The sequence below is a fragment of the Propithecus coquereli genome, unplaced genomic scaffold, assembly GCF_000956105.1.
Source record: "Propithecus coquereli isolate 6110/MARCELLA unplaced genomic scaffold, Pcoq_1.0 Scaffold99, whole genome shotgun sequence".
Taxonomy (NCBI): Eukaryota; Metazoa; Chordata; class Mammalia; order Primates; family Indriidae; genus Propithecus; species Propithecus coquereli.
Genome location: NW_012156284.1, coordinates 9,014,761 through 9,037,297, shown reverse-complemented (window position 1 = coordinate 9,037,297; position 22,537 = coordinate 9,014,761). Strand labels below are relative to the sequence as shown.

The 22,537-nt window shown below is 36.0% G+C and overlaps 1 protein-coding gene across 2 annotated transcripts in view; it reads right to left on the bottom strand.

Moving 5' to 3' along the window:
- The window catches only part of MCF2 (MCF.2 cell line derived transforming sequence), a 96,637-nt gene that overhangs the window by 24,784 nt on the left and 49,316 nt on the right, over window positions 1-22,537 (bottom strand). The window contains exons 5-15 of one of the 2 annotated variants that reach the window (XM_012665262.1): window positions 21,328-21,447; window positions 20,094-20,210; window positions 18,480-18,629; window positions 16,232-16,365; window positions 15,806-15,920; window positions 12,911-13,030; window positions 11,030-11,221; window positions 9,843-10,034; window positions 8,473-8,644; window positions 4,020-4,057; window positions 1,493-1,581 (exon numbers count right to left, since the gene is read on the bottom strand). In XM_012665262.1, the coding sequence (XP_012520716.1) occupies window positions 1,493-1,581; window positions 4,020-4,057; window positions 8,473-8,644; window positions 9,843-10,034; window positions 11,030-11,221; window positions 12,911-13,030; window positions 15,806-15,920; window positions 16,232-16,365; window positions 18,480-18,629; window positions 20,094-20,210; window positions 21,328-21,447 (1,439 nt within the window). The remainder of the gene's footprint in view (window positions 1-1,492; window positions 1,582-4,019; window positions 4,058-8,472; window positions 8,645-9,842; window positions 10,035-11,029; window positions 11,222-12,910; window positions 13,031-15,805; window positions 15,921-16,231; window positions 16,366-18,479; window positions 18,630-20,093; window positions 20,211-21,327; window positions 21,448-22,537) is intronic. The other variant, XM_012665263.1, reaches the window with a different exon arrangement.

Genomic DNA, 22,537 nt, shown 5'->3' with positions numbered 1-22,537 from the left:
GTCTCAAAAAAAAAAAAAGAAAAGAAAAAAGAAATAATATATATATGAAAGAAAGGGTGCTCAAGGGTTATTATTAACTTTAGAAAATCCTTTATTTCTAATAAATTTACTGAAAACTCACGAAAATCTATCGCTAAATATCTGAGGCTTGCTTTATTGATTGATTGATTGACAGTACAATTTGAGCTTCGGTATCCTGTCTTTCTCTCAAAAAAATGATATGATATTTGCACTTTAGGCAGTATTTTTCCCTTTTCCCAGTAATGTTCTGAGATTTTCTAAGACATGCAGTAGACACTGGTCTTTCCAAGTGTAGATCACACTTAAGTTTCTGTAATACTTTTGTTTACTGTCCCTGTAAAACACATTTTCCTTTCAATATGATTTCCAATTGACATCATATTTAAAATTCATTCTCCCTCTCCCCAGTATAAGTAATCCATTTGACTTAACTTCTACCTTTGGCCCTTTTTCCCCCTTTCTTTTTCTTTATTTCTTTTTTTCACATTTTAAAGCATTTAACATTTAAGAGTTTTTGAATATATATATGTGAGTGTGTGTATATATGTATCTCCCCATATATCCCCATACAACTTGCTGCAAATACTTGCTACTTACAACTCTGTAATATAAAATTTAAAAGGTGAATATTCTTATATCTAGAATATTAACATATTATAAAAGTAAATAAAATAGTGATTAATATCTATAAAAACACTGTGTACATCTATATAAGCCTTTGTAGTTTTTGATGCACTGTCTCAGTCATTTTCACTTTTTAAAAAGAGATGATGTTGCCAAAGGGGACAAACTTTCAGTTATGTAGGATGAATAAATTCTGGGGATCTAATGTACAGCATGGTGACTATAGTTAATAATACTGTATTATATATTGAAATTTGCTGAGAGTAGATCTTAACTGTTCTCATGACAAAAATAAAGGTAACCATGAGGTAACAGATTTATTAACTAACTTGATTATGGTAATCATTTCACAATATATACATATATCAAAGCAGCATATTGTACAATTTAAATATATACAATTTTGTCAATTACAGTTCAGTAAAGCTAAAAAAAGTGATCGATATGCTAATTAGCTTGATTTGATCATTACACATTATATACAGGTATTGAAATACACTGTACATAAATATGTACGATTATGTCAATTAAAAATAATAAGAGCAAAAGAAACTAAAAAATTAAACAAAAATCTTCATTTTCTTTTCCAATCTATGATGGAAAAAAAGAGATGAAAATTCTGAAAATGTCTGATTTTCTTCAAGTCACATAAACAGACCACAGGTCTGTTTAGCCAGACCTAAATCCAGGATTTCTGACACCTGCACTAGAGCTCTTTTTATCACACCCAGTAAATACCCATTCTGTAAACTCAATATTCTAAACACATTGGCCTTGAACACTGAACCAGAGACTCCTACAGGTAGATGAGCATGTGTGTTTATAATAATAAAGAAAAAAAGAGTACTTCTTTAAAACATCCAAGCTATTAGCATTGTCCAAACTGGAGGATTGACCAGAACTTCTCTGCTCCCGGCAATCATGCACCACTTCAATCTGAAATAATTAAATTAAAAATTAAATTAGCATCTATGTAGGGAAAGTTCTTCTTCAAGGATATCTAGCTCAAGTTAAATTTACTCTAGGTCCCGATTCTGCAGGTAAATTGAAAAATAACACTATGGTTTTTCTCAAAAATAACTTTGATATGTACTAGTAAAAAAATTATTTGAGTTGCCGAAGAAGACAGATTTAAGATAGTAATTAGAATTATTTTATACATTAATTTTTCATTTATTTGGCACTCTTGGGAAAAAGGTTCATTCATTAAAAGTTGATTTTCCAGATAACTAAAGTTTATCCATTGAAGAACCAAAATAGCTTTTAAACCACAATGATTTTTCATGGAAATCTTTCTAGAAAATATTACATGCATCCTTGAATTCTTTCCTCAAGGACACACAACATAATTGATCCTTTTTCTAATGACTCAGTGGCATCGCCATAAACTTGAATATGATAAAATTTAATGATGCACTCTAGGCCTACTAAGACCTGAAGAACTATCTATTCTTTCTCAAAATAGCTATTAACCTGTACATCTCTATCTCTACTCTCTGCCACATGTCAATTGTTGCTATAAATGGCCTCCCTGATCCTAAAGTGCTGCTTTATTTTGCAGACTCTAAAGAACTTATACTGGCCTACTGAGTGAACTTCATGGGATTTATGATGGTTATTTGCTCTTAAGAAGCATTTGAAATATATTTCTGCAATACCAGCTATGTGGGACAGCCGAGCTTACCTGACCTCCAAGTCAATGTAGTATTGTTTTATGACAACTTAAACCCAAAATGAATACATGTGGAAAGGAACAAACATTTATTATGCCATTCTATGTATCAGGCAGGTACCGTTCTAGGTATTTAGCACACATCATTACATCTAATCCTCACAGCAATTCAGCAAGCTATGGCATTCTTTCCCCTATTTTAAATATAGGAAAATTCAGGCTCACAGAGATTTGGATGCCATAGCCAAGGATGCACACTTAGTAAGTGATAAAACAGAGTCAAGTCCAAGTGTCACAGCCAGTAGGCTACTACCTTTATCATGCTCCCTCATTCAGGGTATGCTCTGATTTGTTATGTCTGGCAAATGTACCAACCATTATCATCATTTTAATACTATAACGAAAACTAAAAATACTGCATACTCCACTTAACAGATAGGTATGCACCATTTACTCCTAACGGGTTTCTGAAATATAGGTGTAGAACGATTTGAAACATAAATGTATGTTTTAAATACCTATGGATAGTGCAAACTGACTTGAATTGTAAGAATGCAGTTTGGAACTATGTTTACCAGCTATAACTCCACAAAGAAAATGTCCAGAGCCACAGCCTCATTATTTTTCCCTGGGGATATGCAACTGAATAAATCCATGTAGAGGAATGCTAAAGTGTCATGACTTGAAGCTAGAACCAAAAGACATGTAAGACCATGGAATTGGCATCCACCCTGTTTCCTTCTTGAAACCAGAAGTGTGACTGTACAATATGATAACCAAGCCTGGTATATCAATATAGGCCATTCGCTAGGCAACTAACGATTATATTAAAAACTTTTTATACAGCCCGTAAGTGATGGAACTTGGATTAAAAGCCAGGCAGTCTAGTTCTACAATTTGTACCACTATGCCATACCGCCCCCTTAAAAACGTGTTCTTGTCTTTATTTACCATAAAAAGCACACAAAGAAAATATAGGATCTTGTGGTTATGATGAGGCTAATGCCCTGCAGATACCAGATTATCATGGATAACTGAGAAGGAAGGAATCTTGTATCAATCAAGAAACGAATGGACCCTACACAATAGTGCACGCCTGTAGTCCCAGCTATTTGGGAGTCTGAGGCGAGAGAACTGCTTGAACCCAGGAGTTCCAGGCTGCAATAAGCTATGATTGTGCCTATGATTAGCTACTGCATTCCAGCCTGGGCAACACAGTGAGACTTCGTCTCTAGAAAAATTAAAAAAAAAAAAAAAAGAAATGAATGGATGTCTTTTTTGAGCTCAGAGTTAGCCTCCACATGGTCCGTCAGAACCTGTCCTCTGTGCTTCATACTTTGCAGGACTGGAATCGCTCATGAAAGAAAGCTCCTTCTGTAGAAAGGTGCGACACTTATTTAGGTTTATTAAGGTGAATGTGGGTGGCAGTAAAGAGAAGCTGGAACTTATCTGAGATGTTCTACAGAAATGATTCTGAACTCGAGCCAGGACTTGAGAAACTGCTCATACTGAGAAGCTGGCATATCTGGAGATATGCCAGTAAGGCAATTAGACACAATGCAGCAGCAGCATTTTTTTCCTTTTAGATTAAATAGGCTCTCAAATGCACAGTATTAGCATAGTGAATGAAAATATGGTTAAGGCCCCCATACCGACTCAGTACAGCAATAAAGTCAATTTTGAATTAATTAATGATATTTACTTTTAAGTTGCTCTGATTTCGTCTCCAAGTCTTCTTCCCTGGTAGAGAAATATGAAAGAAGAATTTCAAACCAGAATTAAAGACAGCACTTTTAATGAAAACACATGTATGTTTATTAAATAGAGAGTTAATATTCCAACATGTTTATATTAGTAGTTTTAAATCACACTGTAGAAGACAGTGATTGGTTAGACCTATCTACCTGATTTCAACTTCTTATTGAGCGTGATTTTGCTATGTATTCGCCCGTTCTCTCATTCATCAAACATTCACTTACTTGCTGAGCATGGAGCTAGCTGTTAGTGCTGATAATTATTTGCAGATTTAGTGTTCACTCTGACACATAAACATTTAATCAGATTGTAGCTCTTTGATTAACTGAATCAAAAAGAATTTTGAAAAAATTCAAAATTTAACCTAGCAATTAGAACATCTAATATTTATCTGGCACTTCCTACATACTAGGCACTGTTCTAAGTGTTATGCATACAAATTCTTTTTTAATCCTCAAAACCACCCCAAGAGGTAAGTAATGACTTCTATCCTCACTTTATAGATAAGGAACTAAGCTTAATATCTCATCCAAGAATCAGAAGTAGTATTCAAGTCCATATAGTCTACTGTCAGAACACGTGGTTCTAACAACTATGTAAAAAGTTTCCAAAGCATGATAAAATGCTTTTAAAAACTTCGTAAAAATTCGAAGCTTTAATCTTTATTTTTTAAAATGTTCGGTTAACAAAGAGTGAGCCACTGTACTATTAAGCAAGGAATTCATATGTTCTTACAAAGCCAAGGACATGGTCTAATCAAAGACTAGATTGTTTAAGTTCCTAATTCTCAGGGCTGCTGAAAAGGCTGTCACCCACACAGGCTGCATGGGTCGCCTCTCCTCATGAAAGGAACATACCTTTTGTTCTTCCCGCCTCTGCAGGAGCCAGTGTCGGGCACACTCAGGGAAAGGATGTGCTGTTATGTTCTCTCGACTCTATACTTCACTTTCATTTACTAAAACATATTTTTATATCTAAACTTTATGTTTACATAATCATATATATAAATTATATTAAACTTAGTGGGTATTGCCACATAAAATCAATTTCTCAAGAAATACTGATGTGCTCCATTTTAAAGAAACCTGATACACAGAGATTCAAATTTATTTCTGAAGGTAACTTAGGGAGCGATTATTCGTTTTACTAATTAATTCTTTGCAAATACATTAAGACATGCAAAAGGAATGCATACACCACTTATGAGAAACACATTTTTCTGAAGAGCAAGGTAGATATATGCATTCTTTCAATAATGTAAATACATATAAAATGACTGAGTGCCTATACTATAGGTTAAGCTGTATGTTTGGGGTTACAAAGATGAATTGCACACATTCCCTGCCCTTACAGAGCTTTCAGTCTAGCAAGAGTCAGAAAACAGACAATTACACTAAAGCTGAGAAGAAACACTGGGGGCCTGTTATCACACAGCATGAATACCTAACCAAATAGGGGCGCAGGGGAGGAGGAGAGGGAGGGAGGACAGGCTTACCTAAAGGAAGTGGCCTAGAGACAGGAAGTCTGATGGAGGCGTAGGAACCAGTAAGGGGGAAAGGGAGAGGGAAAGGAATCGTGTTCCAGATGGAGAACACTACATGCAAAATCTACAAGGTAAGATACCTAGGAAAAGGAAGAGAAAGTGGGGAGATGGGGAGACAGGGAAACTGCTGCAATTGTCAAGGCAGCAGATGGTATTAGCTTGGACTAGGAAAGTGGCAGTAAGGATGGCGGTGGGAATGGAAAAAAGTGTATGGGTTTGAGAGATATACTTAGTAGATGAAAATTCACAGGACACAGGATTTTTTTGACCAGAGGTAGGACATGAGTGAGAAAGAAGAATTAAGGTCCTAAGCTTGGGCAACTGGGGAAATCACAGCACCATTCGCTTAGATGAGGAAAAGAGGAAGGTTTACAAGAGAGATGAGTTAATTTGATGTATGCTGAGTTTGAGTTGCCTACGGGAAATTCAAGGAGGCAAATCGTAAACACAGGTCTGATGCTTAGGAGGAGAAAGATCTAGGCTAGAGATACAGAGTTAGGAGCTCAAATCACATTTTACATTTTGCCCCTCCCTGTCAATGTCTTCCACTCTCAATAACTCGCCTCTGTTTTCAATGTTAATTCAACAAATATTTGTTACACATCCTGCTAGGTGTCAGGCACTATGTTAGGTACAGGATTATATTTGATGCCAAAAAAAGAACAAAAAAAAACAGTTTGACTCATTTTTACGAAAAGCTAACAATTTGAATTGACCAAATTTTATATATTTGGCTTAGCAATTAAAATATTTAAGAAATTGTTTGGAACAGATTGTTATTAATATAATACCCATTACTCACAGAGCAATAAGGCAAAATGATTAAGGTTTGTAGCATAAATAATACTTTGATTTGATTCACAAACCATAATGGATAATGGCTAGAATCATTTATTCATCCACGCCACTTACTCATTAAGTTGCCCTCCTTCTCATAAATACACGAGGCAGTCTTAAACTGAAGCAAATGCAAGCTACTCCCAACAAAAAGTTGGATTGTGGATGACGTGAGAGTCTCTAAAACAAAAGAAAGCCTGATTCACCTTAACATTACCAATTGTTTTTCTTTATTCTTTTTCACGTGGTCATTTTATGAAGATATTGAGATTAGAAGCATAATCTACTTTGTATACAGTTGTTTTCCAAGGTAAGTGTCATACTGAGAGAAAATAATGGATGGTTATTACGGAAAAAAAAAAAAAGGAAAAAGTTACTTGCAAGCAGAATGCAAGAATGAAGTGCTGTTTTTAGATGCCAAACTGGTTTTTCACATGAACACAAACTCAGAAAATGTACTGGTGAAAAGTAATATAATAAAGATGGGTACCTCTCAAAAAAAGTTTACATGCTTGAAAGAAAGAGTGTCCAACTGCCACTGCAGAAAGAAAGTGTAACGCCATTAAATAAGAATATGAGAAAGAAAAAAATGAGGCGACGCAAAACAAAATACACTCTGAGTCACTACTGACTTGAATGGGTCTTAGTCTCCTCAAAACCCTGTTCCTCAACCCAAGATGTGCCACTTCAAGAACGCCTTCAGAAGAGTTGAGTTTTTAGAGGGCTATTAAGGTGAGAAGCTTTAACTGGAGGAAAGGGATAGTCCAGTTTATTGAGTATTTCTTACAGTTCACAATCTATTTTTTTTTGTCTTCACAACAATATGAAGTTAGTAGATATTGTTATCCCTATTTTTCAGACAAGGAAACAAGCTAACAGAAGTTAAATGAACTGCCCAAGGTCACACAGCCAGTAAATGGAGCCAGAAATCTAACTGAGGTCTGTATTTTGCTCAAGAATATTAACCTGTTCCATTTTTATTCTTGTAGCTATTTGTTTTTATCCCCTTATTGTTTTTTATTTTATTCTTTTTACTCTTTTATTCCAGTATCTTTGATCTATCTTCATATAGTATTATTCATTTAAGACATTGTTTATAGTTTTCTTTGTGAGTATATTTGTGTATTTCATAAGTATTAACTATGTAACTTTCATCATCTTAGCCTCGTTACCTGCTTTCATCACCTCTTTTTAATCTGATCCATGCTGGGGATGAGCTATATTTTTATGCTCATTATCCTTGACTGACGCCTCCTCTGAATTTCAAAGCAGTTCCCCTACACTAATGAAGTCTCTGATTCTATTTAGATCAGAGAGACCAAATTTAGTCCCACATTCACCCATTCTACTAACTTAGGGCCCCAAAGACCCAAGGCAACTTAAGAGAACCCGTAAGGCAATGGGGCCATCTAATTTCCAGAGTAGTTCGACACTGTTATGAGGATAATTATTTTTCCCATAGAACTTTGAAAACAAATAGATATTACATGGTTAAAATTAGTCTACAATGATTAAAACTAGAAAATGAACTCTGTAATGGTAAATTACCAACAAAATTAGTTACTAGCACCTATTTAGAAAAAGCAACCCATTCTATTATCTAAGCCATTTACTGAGCAGAAACTTATCAAAACCAAGTAACAGTTTATCTAGAGTAGTAGGAAATATGTGTGTATGCATATGTATGTATGTGTAAACCAGTTTCATATGCTTTCCTCCACCTACTGAAGAAAAGTGTGAGTTTGACGCTAATAAAATATTCATACTCATTTTCAAGGCTGGAATACTCAGTCCTGAGATGTTCATGATTCTGTATTATACTGACTACTGTGTTATATTACCATAATCTCAATCTGTCTCCTACTTTTTGTGCAATTTTATTTAAACATAACTAAAGATGCTGAAATAAAATTTTAATTTCTCAGCATTGAAGAATGAATTCAGTATTTATATCAGGAGTAACAAAGTAAACAACAGCAATAAAAGAAAAGAGAGAGAAAGTGAATATAATAAATTTTACCATGTTTAGATGAAAAAAATGGAGCTCTAGATCTGATCAAATTTTCAGGTGTAGGTACCACAAATTGGATTGGCCTCACATGCTTATCCGTCAGGTTCCTGAAACCAGCCTGCTGGTTCTCAAATGTACTTCGAATATTTTCAAGCTTGAGTTGTATAGTCTGCATTTGGACCTGCAGGTTGCATAAGAATTCAACGAAACGTTTTCTGAAATGAGGTCATTACAAACCCTATTATATTTCTCAGACAGTTAAAAAAGATTTGGATTTAAAATATAACTAGAAGAAATTCAAGAAAGTAACAGAAAACAGATTAATGCATTATCTTCACGTAGTTATAAAACCAAGATCTCAACCAAAACAACCTGGGGAAAAAATTTACCAAGTGGTTATAAAATTGGTCACTGCATACAGTGATTTCCCCTTTGTTGGCTGGAAGGGATAATGGCTGGAAAAGAAGGCATATTACCCTTTGCGGTTTAGCATGAGAAAGCCCCCAAGTTACAACAACAATCAAATGACTAACACTGGCATAGTACTTTGTTACATTTTACCCTATAGGACACTGTCTTTACAGCTCTCTATGTTGTAACAGGCTCCTCAGCACCACTAATGGATGATACACCCTCTGCCCCTCCTAGATGCTTTGAGGCAGTTAGAGTTAAGCTTGGTTGCTTCCAGGGAATCACTTGGTGACTGCCATGACCATGTTTCTGATTTCCTGGAGCATCCCTTAGGATCTTCAGTTAAACATGGATTTAGACACTGTTCCACTTACACATTTTAGGGGCATAAATAGCATCACAAATTTTCTTACCTCCAAAGTGAAGAGAGTCCTCATGTCATGTCCAAGAGGGGAGTACAGAACGAATCTATAGCCCTCTACCCTGCTGACACCAACTTTTCTGCCTGTTCCTCCTTCCTCAAGAAGACTCAGATCCTATCTTTACCACTTCATTCTCTAACTGAGTAGGAAAGCCGTATCTATGTCCACAGAGCATCTGTTAGTGGTCACTGCAGCACAAAGCAAAGATGTTTGAGGTACAGTGCTCTTGACTATGTCCAACATTCTAGAACGGCTTTGATCCTTTCTCTAAGGATGCAAAAGAAAACATGTGCAAGAGCTCCTAGAACGTGAAGAGTATAAAAACAATGGAATCAGAGCTCAAAAAGGAAATTACTCTTCATTATATGGCAAGCTTACACCTTTGGATTCTTTGTTGCTTGACAGTGGCACTACTGTCCCCCTTAATCCTCAAGAGGGCTGTGTATATGCAAGCCAACATAAAGTTAGCTGTGAGGTAGTAAAACTCTTACCCACTACTGTAATTATTTTTTAATTTGTGTATTTAAAAGTTAAAAAGTTTCCTACCTTGAGTTCAGGAGATAAAATTACATCAAATTCATACTGTAGAGTTTCAACATCATAATTTATAAAGGGTAAAGCCATTTCAAGAAAATTTTCAATGTCTTGGAGGGCTTTCTGAGCATCCTCTTTAGACTGAAACTTATCTATTTCCTGGTTAGCTAGAAGGCATTCCCCTTCATCACAGCACTGACGAGCCTGGTGAGAAAATCAAGAAAAATAACATGAATGCATAAAGAGGATATATGTTAGCGCATTAAAAGAGTGGTTATCAGCCCTGGCTTCTGTAAGTCAGAATTGTTTTCAGAGCTGTTAAGAAATAAAGATATCTGGGTTCTGCCCCCCAAAATTCTGATTCAGTAGCTGTGGCCTATAAGCTGGGCATTTATACTTCTACAGAGCTCCACAGGTATTGCTGTTGTGCAGCCAAGGGTGGGGAGCACTGCATTTATTTCATAACAAGTAATTTATTCTCCAGCAGGAGTCCAACTATTATCTCAAAACTAACACTTTAGTTGCATGTTGTTTTCCAAAAATCAATAACTGAAATACAAAACTCCTAGCAAAACATAAAGTGTAATGTAAACACTTAATGATTGCCAAGGACAAGAATAAAGGTTACCAGAGATGTACAGATTGAAAATGTTTATGTTCAGATATGATGTCTATAAGTGATACCCTTATTTCACATTCCACTGTTAAGACCAGATCTGTAGGGCAACCTGTCAATTTGCTGCCTAATCATGAAAGGGGTCAGACCCACAAGCCATGGAGGAATATTTTCCAGTCGCCATTTAATTTTTTAGTTCTGTCCTATGAAATAAGGAAGGAGTTTCAGGCTTTAGCAGGATGCCCTCTGAGATTTCAAAAGTATTCTGAGTGCAAACTATAGAGATGTACCCAAAACATTACCATCACAATCTCAATATTTAGAACAGAGAGGGCAAAATTCATACTATACTGGACCGTCCATCAATAGTGCGTAGGTAGATGGATTGAAAAACCGTAATTAAACTCAGTCCTTCAGACTTCTTACAAATTTAATTCCAAATCTATACCAGACCTGACCTTATAACCTCTGAGAAGATAAAAGATGTACCACGGGGCATAAGGGCAAAGTATTTCAGGCTGAGAGGACCCAGGGAAAAAAAGTATATTCTTTTTTAGAAATGGATCATTTCCCATCACACTACCTGCTGGAGGAGTTTATGCATTTTCAAGGTCCTGCTGAGCTGTACCCGTTTTGTGTTGATCTCATTAACCAAAATATCAGAAAGGTAACGTAGCTCATTGCACCTCTGGCAGATTAAATCAAGTGCATAATGGTGATTTGCAGCAAGCCTGTGTCCATGTAATATCACAAATCGGGCCTTTGCTAACAGATCCTGATTTTAAGAAAGAAAGGAAACAATGACTAAATGAGCTCTGTTTGTATAGAAGAAAAATGAAGAAAATAATTAAGAAGCAAATTCTTTGAGCAAGGTAGATATATTGACAAAAATACAATTTGACATCATACTTCTACAGGCTGCAAAAAAAGCTTACAGTTCCAGTAATGAGCTGCAGCAGCAATGTCATCAGAAGCTCATGCATTTCCGGTTACAGAAACTGAAAATTAACCAGCCCGCCCAGAATGTGGATGAGATTTGTTTCTCCTGGTTTGTATGGATTTAGAACAGAACCACATATATCAAATGAGGTACATACAAGCCAAATGAAAACTAATGTATTTCATATCATTCTGGCCTCAGAAATCTCATGAGAGTCATCATGCTCCTGGTCTACTTAACACACCTGACGTGAACATCACAGGGTTTCCATGTCAAATGGATCTTAGTGGCCTTGCCTCTACTCTGTCAACTACTGACTCCCCGCCGCCCCTGTATAGTGACTGAAACGTAGTACAAGCTCAGGAAATGTCTGTCAAGGTAAAATAAAGAAAACTGAAGATCAGAAAGAAGGGACTAGCCTGTCTAGCTAGTAGGAAAACCAAGATTAAAATAAGGAGTTGGCGTTTAAGGGCTATAGAGTTTCAGTTTTACAAGTTGAAAAAGTTCTGGAGATCTGTTGCACAATGATGTGAACATACTTAACACTACTGAACTGAATGCTTAAAAATGATTAAGATAACAAATTTCACGTTTTTTGTAATTAGAAATGAAAAACTTATTAAAAACAAACAAAAAAATGTCAAAGCCTCCCCCTCCTAGTTTCCAAGCTAGTTTGCCTTCTCTATTATACCATAAAGATGTGTAAATCGTCCCACAATCACAGAGATCTACAAGCATAATTCCAGAACTAGTTACCACAATTTCTGCCTCTCAATTTTAGTTTGTACATGCTTGTGGTTCACCCACAAATCTATTTGTTTGCTGAGAATTCATCTTTAAAAGCATGGCCTTGCTCTCACATACAAGACAGCAGAGTAAAGCTAGAGTTTGTTAAGCATTAAAGCTATGAGTCCACAAGCTTTAAGACTAGCAGGTGTAATGACACTGACTCTTTTGAGTACTTACTATACAATCCCAGATGCTGTGCTAGGTGCTTTTTATACATCTAAATGAATCCTCACAATTGTTCTGTAAAGTAGGTCATTTTATCACCAATTTATAGATGCGGACATTGAGGCTTAGAAATCACTTTACCAGAGGTCACACAGCTAGTAAGACTAAGTAGATCTGTCTGTGTGAGTCTACATTTGGTTCAACTGCATGTATCATATAGTGGACATTTAAGGAATTATGTTCTTGTAGGTTCCCATCATTTCCAAGCAACAAATATCATTCTCAATAGACATTTTCTAGCTTCTCCAAAATGATTTATGCTTTTTCCTAGTGGTGAGCTTGAAATATTCACACCCTTATCTCAGAGGCCTCACTGTACAACTACATGACATATTCTCAGTGTCACCCTGGCCCACATGGAACTACACAGAATATAGACCCGTATCGTTATGACTATAATACAGGATATTGCTGTGAGAGATTAATAGTAAGGGTTTATACTGCCTAGTCCCACTAAAACATAACTATTCTACTCCATAAATACTGCAAACTTCAAAAACATAATCTTACCTGAGAGTTTTCATCTAAGCTTTCCAACTTTTTTATTTTTTGTTTTACTTGAGCTATATTCCCTGTTACATCGGCCAGCTCTGCTTGTTGGTTTAATAGAAATTCAATTTCAGTCACGAGCTAAAAATAGGAAATAAAGAGATTTTAAAAACATACAAATTCTTAAGCCTTTTCCCTTTATGATCAAGTTCTATAGGAAATGCTATTAAATAAGAATGCCAATATGGAAAATTTATACAAATGGAAAAATATTTTCAGTTATTTTATTCACAAAAATAATCTGTTAAAATTTAACCTCTTAGGTATCAGTGTGTTCTCATGATTTATAAAAGATAACCATGCACATGTGCAGGTATACATACGTGGATATGCATTTGCATGTATGTATACATGTAAGTATTGATATGTGTGTATACATGTATATATAGTCACCAGGTCTATGGTGAGTGGTCCTAGAAGCCAAGACCCTCCAGTAGCAATAAGCACACTTGGCACCCAGACACTGATCTTTAATACTATTTCCCAGGTTAAAAAAAAAAAAAAACAGGCTCCTCAGGGAAATGGCTGATTCCAGGGGTGAGGCAGAATAAGTACAAGATTAGCTGGGAATATCTCTTTGTACCAGAAAGTAAGGAAGGGATTTTAAACAATGTTGGAACATGTCACAAGGATACAGTAGCAGTCTGAAACACCAAAATAGTTAAGAACATTAATGAGTTATAAGCCATCAAAAAACCAGGAATCAAACAAATAAAATGGGAGAAAGGAAGGCCCTTGCTTCAGTAGAATGCCTAATGTGGACTGGTAAATGTGGAATGGACACTGACCTTGAACAATCATCATTTTGCAACCATCATAGTAAAGACTGGTCCAGGCAAAAATCATCAATTAATACTCAATCTATGGGGAAATTTTGATGAGGAGAGGGATAGCTGCATGACCTTCAATTTTCTCCCCACACATTTCCCACTAGTTACAAGTGTGTGGTGGGGGGGTAACTTTACAGTGGAGAAATTTAAGAACACCCTGACTGGGTAATCAAAATCCATATCAATAATGAGGGGCAGGTGGGCATCATTTACCTCTAGATGTGATACCTCGAGAAATGCACATCACTAATGTGGTATTCTAGCTGGTCATACTACTAAATATAATCATGAGAAGTTATCAAACTCTAAATGAAGAACATTTTATTTCAAAAAGGACTGTATTCTTCAAAATGTCAGCGTCATAAAAGATGAAGGCCTTGGAAATGTTCTCTATTCAAGGAGACTGAAGAGATATGACAACTTCACACAAGACTGGACCCTAGATAGGATCCTGTTCTGGAGGAAAAAGAAATGCTATAAAGGACTTGATCTAGTCAATTGAAAAAATTGGAATATCAATGGCAGATAATATGAAAGTATTTCATTACTGTTAAATGTACTAAATTTGATGACTGTACTGTGGTTATGTAAGATAATATTTCTATTATTAGAAAAAAACTGAAGTATTTAGAAGGAAAGGGCCACCATGTATATAGCTTACTCTGAAATGGGTCAGAAAATACATTATTTGTCAGAAAAAATATTATCTGTGTCTGTGTGTGTGTGTGTGTGTGTGTGTGTGTGTATATATATATATATATATATGAGGGAGGAAATAGAAATGATAACACAAATGAGACAAATATTATCAATCAATAAGTTAATCTGGGGAAAAGGTATATGGGTGTTTCTATTTTTCTTATGTTTGTAACTTTTCTGTGAGTTTGAATTTCCAAATAAGTTTTTGTCTTTTAAAAAAATGTAAGCTCCTAAACATACAGGACCTGTCCATATGTCACTATGAGATACAGCCCATGCCAGTGAGGTTACAATCTAAGACAAATAATACTGATTAAAGACAGCAATCAATGACTTGGGGAAACGGAACACAACCAGAGGACAAGAATTTAGTATGGAAGCAAATTTACATGTAAGTATATGCATAATGTCCAGGAAAAGTGCTATTTTGTGTGTATTCAGTTGGCGGGGGGAGAGGCACAAATAACTGAAAGGACCAAGAACAATTTGACCTATCCTTTCTTTAAGGATGGTTTCATGGAGAACATGGGATTTCAAAAGCTGTTTGAATCAAAGGAGGGAAAGGGCTGGCAGTGACTGAGCCCTGTGTCCAGAATGCAGTGTTTCTCCCAAAGCTAATTCTGCTATAGCAAATGAAATACCAAGCAAGTTAGCCATTCATAGGCAGGAAACAAGCTGAGCACATGCAAGAGAGAAAAGTGAGTTTTCCTTGGATCCTCTGGTAAAGTCCACACTATGAAAGAGACTGTAAAGAACTTGGACATGACTGCAAAAGAAATGGAAGAAACTAAATCTATGTGCCTTGAGCATATATATTTTCCAGGAAGGTCCTACTGGAATATTCTTTTAATCATTTATATGTAACTAAATTTGATTTAATTTCATTTGTCAGGCTTTGCATAGAAATAAATTCCTGGATCAGAAAAAAATGTTGTTATATCATATTAAATATGATCAGCACAGGGATATGATATTTAAAAACCAAGAAGGAAGTTGGTATTATTTTTTTGGAATGCCATCCCATAGCCTGAATGCACTTTAGACCTAAGATAAATCTCAATACAAACCTCAAGGTACAGAGTATCCCTCTCATATATGTTGGCACTATAAGTACTCGCTTATAGGAATGAGTGAGCCAAACAAGTAGAAGTCTTGGAATTTCAGTGGTGGTTTTCTTTAGTCTAAATCAAGGTTCACGTATACTTGTCTCCTTTTGTCCTCTCTATAAGCATAAATGGGCATCTTGCAAGACTGGATTTCTGATGATCAAGGAGTAAGGAACTCTGGCATGATGAAAAGAAAGGTATAAAGAAATGTTTTAACTGACCTCTTGAAAATCCTGCTCAAACTTCCATAGTTGCAGATACTGCTCCATTTTTAATTGGTGTTTTTCCCAAAATCCATCAAAAGCTGTTTCCATATCACGTACTTGAGTCAGCAATCTTAACAAAGAAAAGTCAAAGAGTTGCTCAAGAACAACCATCTGTTTTGTAAGTATGTAGATAAACCTGGTCTGAACATTAAGGATTACAGGCAAAGTCATAGCCTATGACACTTGGTTCACATAGAAACAATCAAAGTCCACAGAACCTCTTCTACAAGCAAACTAATTTCTGTGGGACAACCCAGGAAGAAGATCTCAGATTTCCAGAGGTCTAGGAATACTTTCACACTTAAGAGATTGCAGTAAAAATGTGTAATTCCCTTTCAAAAAATAAAATAAGTAACTCTAAACCAAAAAGGGCGTACTCACTTATTAATAGTTTGCCAGTCACCAGTTATTTGCTGATGACGTTCTAGTCTTGAAGTGACAGCTCCTTCAGTGTCAGGCACTTCCAGATTTGTTAGCAGAATTTTTCCTTCTTTGGTTACAGCTGTAATATCATCCTGTCCAAAAGCACAACAGGATGCATCAGCCAATTAGCAATCTCACCTGAATGACAGGATGAGAAGGGAGCATACACCCATAGCACGCCGAATAGAAATATTAGTTCTAGAATGGCCTTTGCTTTCATAGCTGTCTGACAAATCAAGGAATACTTCAGTACCACAGAATCCAAAAGCTGTGAGGACCCAAGAAGCCCCTGTCTTGGAGATGGATGTTGCAATCACAATTTTTATAATAGTTACAGGCAGCAGTATCATGTGTTCTGTTTGTAGCCTCTTTCTTACTGATAGAAAGTTCCAATCCATTCCATTCTATTCTGTTAATACTTTTAAAATGCTCAAATAAAGCAGTAGTAGCACAATAAAGACTCACACTAAAAAGCATACAATTACGAGTAATATTTAATGCATATTCAGATACACTTAGATGCCTTTTCTACTTATCCCTAATTGTTACCAATCACTCCCTGCCATAAGTCTTATTTTACTTCACATTTGGATTTAGTTAATTCATCATGAAGCATGTCTCTATTCAGAAAATCTTAACCTTCGAGAGTGATCTAAGAACACAGACCTTCCTCAGGTAGCTAAGGGTGATCTAAGACCTCCTTCAGTAGATCCAAGAGCCCCCTGAACCTATAAGCCAAAGTTTGGGTGTACATGTATTTTTCTGGGAACCAGTTCTATGATATCACCACCAATATGAGTAAGAACATAAACATTAAGAGCTAATATTTATGAAGTGCCAACTATGTACCAAACATTGTTGTACATACATCACATACTTACCTCATTTCATCCTCACATCACCTCAACGAGGTATGCATGTATCATCATCATCAGCCCCATTGTACAGATAAGGAAATTGGAACTCAAAAACGGTAAGCAAATTGCCCAACACACAGTTTGTGAGGGGCAGAGCTTTCTTCCTTGGACAGAGTTTTGCTTTTAGATTGTGAGTCAAAAATTCAGTTTCTTTTCTTAATTTAAACATATATCTCTACATAGCACTTGAATCTGCCAGCATGTCTATTATCAGATGAAGAAGATGAGCTATATATGGGTGCCTGGTGCTTGTTCAGATGGTTCTTTAACTTTTTGAGGAAAGTGGATCTGAAAGTACTTGCTAATTGCCTGAACTGTGCCTCAGAATTCATCACAACACAACATTCCAGAGAGAACTAGGTAGGAGAACAAAATCAATTTGCCATTTCTGGGCTACTGGAGAAAACATCAAGAACTAGTACTCCGCAGAAAAGGGAACTTGTAATCAATTGTGCATTGTTGGCCTTGGTCACAATGCCAGTTCACAGCAGAGATGGGACAAGAAACTAGGCCTCCTGACTCCTCAAGTTCTCCTTCTCCCATTTCACGCTGTATCTGAAGTGGAGGTTAAAAGAGAGCACCCTTGATTCTCACCCTTGATTTCCAAAGGAGAGGGCTTTTCCATAAGATAAAGAATACAGTCATGAATTGCTTAACAATGGGGATATGTTCTGAGAAAGGCGCCATTAGGTTTCATTATAGCACGAACATTACAGTGTACTTACACAAACCTGTAATGGTATAGTCTTATTACCCCTAGGCTACACACCTGTACAGCATGTTACTGTACTGAATACTGTGGGCCACTGTAACACAATGGTATTTGTGTATGTAAACATATCTAAACATAGAACAGGCACAGTAAAAATGTGGTATTACAATCTTATGGGAAAACTGTCATATATGCCACACCTTATGTGGTGCACCACTAGGTTAAAAAAAAAAAAGACTGGAGATTTCTTACTCTGGAGCATCTATAACTATTCTATTTACAAATAAACAACTTCTCAAGATAATGCACCGTTTACAAAGGGGGCACTTGGATTCAACATACGTATCACATTCTTCTCTTATAAAGTAGTATTTTTATAGTTTATATAAAAATGTCAGGAGGGGCAAGGGCAACATACGTAACCTAAACATCTGTACCCCCATAATATGCTGAAATAAAAAAAAATGTCTTTTATCACCCCTTATGCAATAATCAGTGTGAAATGGACACACTAAACACATCTCTAGAAAAAGAAAAAACACAGGAAACTTTAGTCTGTCCACTCTATCAGACATACCTTCAACAGATGATACCTTTCAGCACGAATTGCCAGAATTTCTTCAATTGAAGGAATATCATCTGGTAGTTCTGTCTCAGCCAGTTCAGTTCCGAAGGACTGTAACATCTGAGCCATTTCCTTCACTGTGAGGGCAAAATTTTCTATAGCCTGCAAAGAGTCAGTGATTCTTTTAATTCTATGGGAACTCTGCTAGCTTATCAAAACCTGGATCAGTAATTGTATTTATTTGGGTATAATAGCAAACACTTATACTATGAACTCTCCTCTGCTAGGGAAATTTGGCATTGCCCTTGGCAATCAACTCCAACTTTGCATCTAGCCTCTAAGAAACCAAAGCAATGTTAAGAGTCTTCCTGAATGTCTTTTATCTAAATTTCTTTACTTATTTCTTCGACACTGATAAAAACTATTTCTTAAAGATGCCATGTACTGAGTAATTTGTTTTATGCCCTTGAAAATCATAGTGTTTTCCTTATCCTATAAACTCTGTAATTGAGAAAAATGTTTTATAATAACTTCACTTCTGAAGAGAGATGAGAACACCAAAGTCACTTTATATTTATTATCACTTATGAACAAGCATTGGCATTCCACACAAGGTGATGGTCTAAGGTAATGGAAGAACAACTAGTCACAACAATTCATTTCAGGTGCTATAGATTTAGAATTGTGGTCCCAAAAGCTCTGTTGCCCTAAAATGGCAAGTAAGGTTTTATTGTTTATTTTGTTTCCAAAGTCAGTTACTCACAGAAAGAAGGCCAAAATGTAGAGACCATACGAACCATCTGTTTATCATACAGCTTTTTTATTTATAGCTTTATAGGTTATTAAAGGCTAGACATTGCTAATTTTGACAATACATCTTCACATGAATGAATTGTTGAATGAACTGTTGGATGAAGAATAGGGATGAGTAAAATGGAACCCTGATTTAATGAAACATCATTATTTTCTTCAGAAGGAGTCCCATATCTCTGGGATTTGAAGTCAAGATAATTAGACCACAGACTCACACCTGAGAGGTGGCAAGGCCTTCACCTATTTGTAAATTTCGACAACAAAAGGACTCTGCTACAAATCTAATTGCCCCAGGGGCATCACTAAGATGATAAGATTAATAATATACTTGCATTTATTGAGGATTTGCCATTTACTAGGCACTGTGCCAAACATTTTACATTTGTTATCCCATTTAATCTTCCCAAGATCCCTATGAGGTAAGGTACTATTATTCACATTTTATAGTTGGGAAAACTAAGACTCAGAGAGATTATGGATATTGTCCAAGGTCATAGAGCTAAAAATCAGCACTGCCAGGATGTGAACCCCAAACCCTTTGTTTCTTCAAGTTACTACATGGCCACAGGAGGGGGTGGGCAGAGTATGATCTCCTTAATCCCTAGGCCTCTCCTTCAATTGCCATCCTCAGTGACTCTTCGTCATTTCTAGATATTTCCTATGGAAGAAAATCAAGATATTGAATTATATATGTATTTGAAAAGTAGGAGCCCCAGAAATCTGTTTTTTTCAAATAGGAAAAATTTCTAGAACTAGATGCAAAAACTAACATAAAGAACTATAGGCTCTACAGTAAGGGCAAAAGCAACATACATTTCTGAAGATGATCCATTCACTGTGGCAGTACTGCAAGGTGCCGCCTAACTCAGGGGTTAATTGCTTGTCATCAATGTATGTCAGCAAATCACTAACTGAGCTCAGCATAACAACCTATATAAATAAGCAAGAAAGATACTGTTAACTGCCCTTCATGGCATCCCTCCATTAAACTGTAAAATGAACTTCAGCATATATTTAGCAGAAAGTTAGCTTTTAGAAATGGTTCTTAACAGTTCTCTCCTGTACATGCCCCCACTCATGTATGCACTACCTTCTTCAGGTAATAACGGTTTTATTTACAAAAGATTTATCTGTAGAGAAAAATCAATCTCCATAGAAACCAAAACACCTAATTCTCCTTCATCTAAAAGTTTGTATTGTTAATGGTCAAGCTTCTGAAAGAATGCTACACCCACAACAAAGTAAAATGACTTTATGTACTAAGTTATAATTTATCAGGAGGAATTTATATTTTCAAAAGTATTAAAATTTATGAGTACTCTATTCCTAACCCTAAACACATATAAAAACATCTTTCAAAAAAAAGAGAGCTGGTCACTGTGGTTCATGCCTATGATCCTAGCACTCTGGGAGGCCAAGGCAGGAGGATCGCTTGAGCTCAGGAGCTCTAGACCAGCCTGAGCAAGAACAAGACTCTGTCTCTACTAAAAATAGAAAAGTTGGCCAGGCATGGTGGAGGGTGCCTGTAGTCCCAGCTACTCGGGAGGCTGAGGCAGGAGGATTGCTTGAGCCCAGGAGTTTGAGGTTGCAGTGAGTTATGATGACACCACTGCATTCTACCCAGGGTAACAGTGAGACTCTGTCTCAAAAAAAATAACAATAAAAAATAAAAAAAGAACATGGCACTCTGAACTAGCTCAGGATGTAAGCTCATGGGAATTCAAATACATAAAACACACATTTTTACTAAAATGTCCTGATTATATACACATACATACATATACACATGCATACACACATATATACACATACGTATAACACATGACATACATCTTTTTCAAAAGGAATTGCTTTGTAATATATTGATGAATCTATACCTCTTTTAAACAGAAGTAGAAGACTTGAGCATTTCAAATCTACATTTTTGAAAGACAAATTTTATTTTTTTCTTTTAAATGCTACATGGGCACGTGTAAAATATAAACAGAATGCCACAAAGTCTTCGTGAGAATTAAAGGGGCAAAGAATTTAAATAATATACTGTTACCGGTAATTTGAGCATGAAATCCTCTTGACTAAATCGAAACCCAATGTCTGTGAAAGTTCGTTGAAGAAAACTGGTAGGACGTAAAACCAAAACCAAATGCAGGTTCCCAGGGAACGAAGCCTGTAGAAAGAATGAAAAAAAAAAAGAAAGAAAAAAAATTGTCAAAACAAGCACTCAATGAGCACGTAGCAGAAAATATGTAATTGAAAGAAATAAACTTTACTCACTATGAAATTAGAACTAATTGATTGACACTTATGTGCACACATGGAAGTAAAAGTCAACGGAAATCAAGCAGGGGAGGAGGGGATGGGTAAATTCACACCTAACTGGCACAACACACACTATCTGGGTGATGGGCACACTTATAACTCTGACTCAAATTGTACAAAAGCACTCCATGTAACCGAAATGTTTGTATCCTCATAATATTCTGAAAAAAAGTCATAAAAGCCAGTAAAAGGCCAGCACTTTAAAAATGGATTTTGATAAAATCTTAAAACATGGAAATAGAAATAAAAATAATGTAAGGTTATCAGGTCAGATCCTTGCAATGCTCCTGGCATGGAATTTTCTCACACTAGAAAAGTAGATCCCAGAAAAAGGGAGGGGGGTAAAAAAAGAAAAAGAAAAGTAGATCCCAAGAATTAGACTCCAAAGCTTCATTTTAAAGTTTGTTATTTGAATTCAAATGTCACTTATTTTCTGTGAAAACAAGTAGAATTAGGAGACAGTTTCCTAGGATAGCCCTAAAAGCCAAAGGGAACTGAAATACTGTGTACTTATAATTAAAAGATGAAATAAAACTATATACGGGATATTTTTATTTTCATCCAAGAAACATTCACTGAACATCTGTGTGCATACCCTATGTATTTAAATGAATGATTATCAAACACTGTTAGGCATTGAATGTACACAAATTGATAAAATACAGTCCCTACACAACAGTCCAACAGCAGAGTCCATTAGTAATCAGTAACTCTTTAGCATGATAAATTGATAATGGAAACAAAGGAATTACAATAATATTCAAGAAGAAATGATAGCACAAAGCCTACTCCTTAGGAAGGTAAAAAAGGTAGCATAGAAAAGGAATTAATTGAAGCATAGAGAGGAATTAATTGGATCAGAATGTCATTCCACTTCACCAATGATTCCCTCAGCTTCTAGAACAATGCAGGCACATAGTAGGCAGTTATAAGTAATT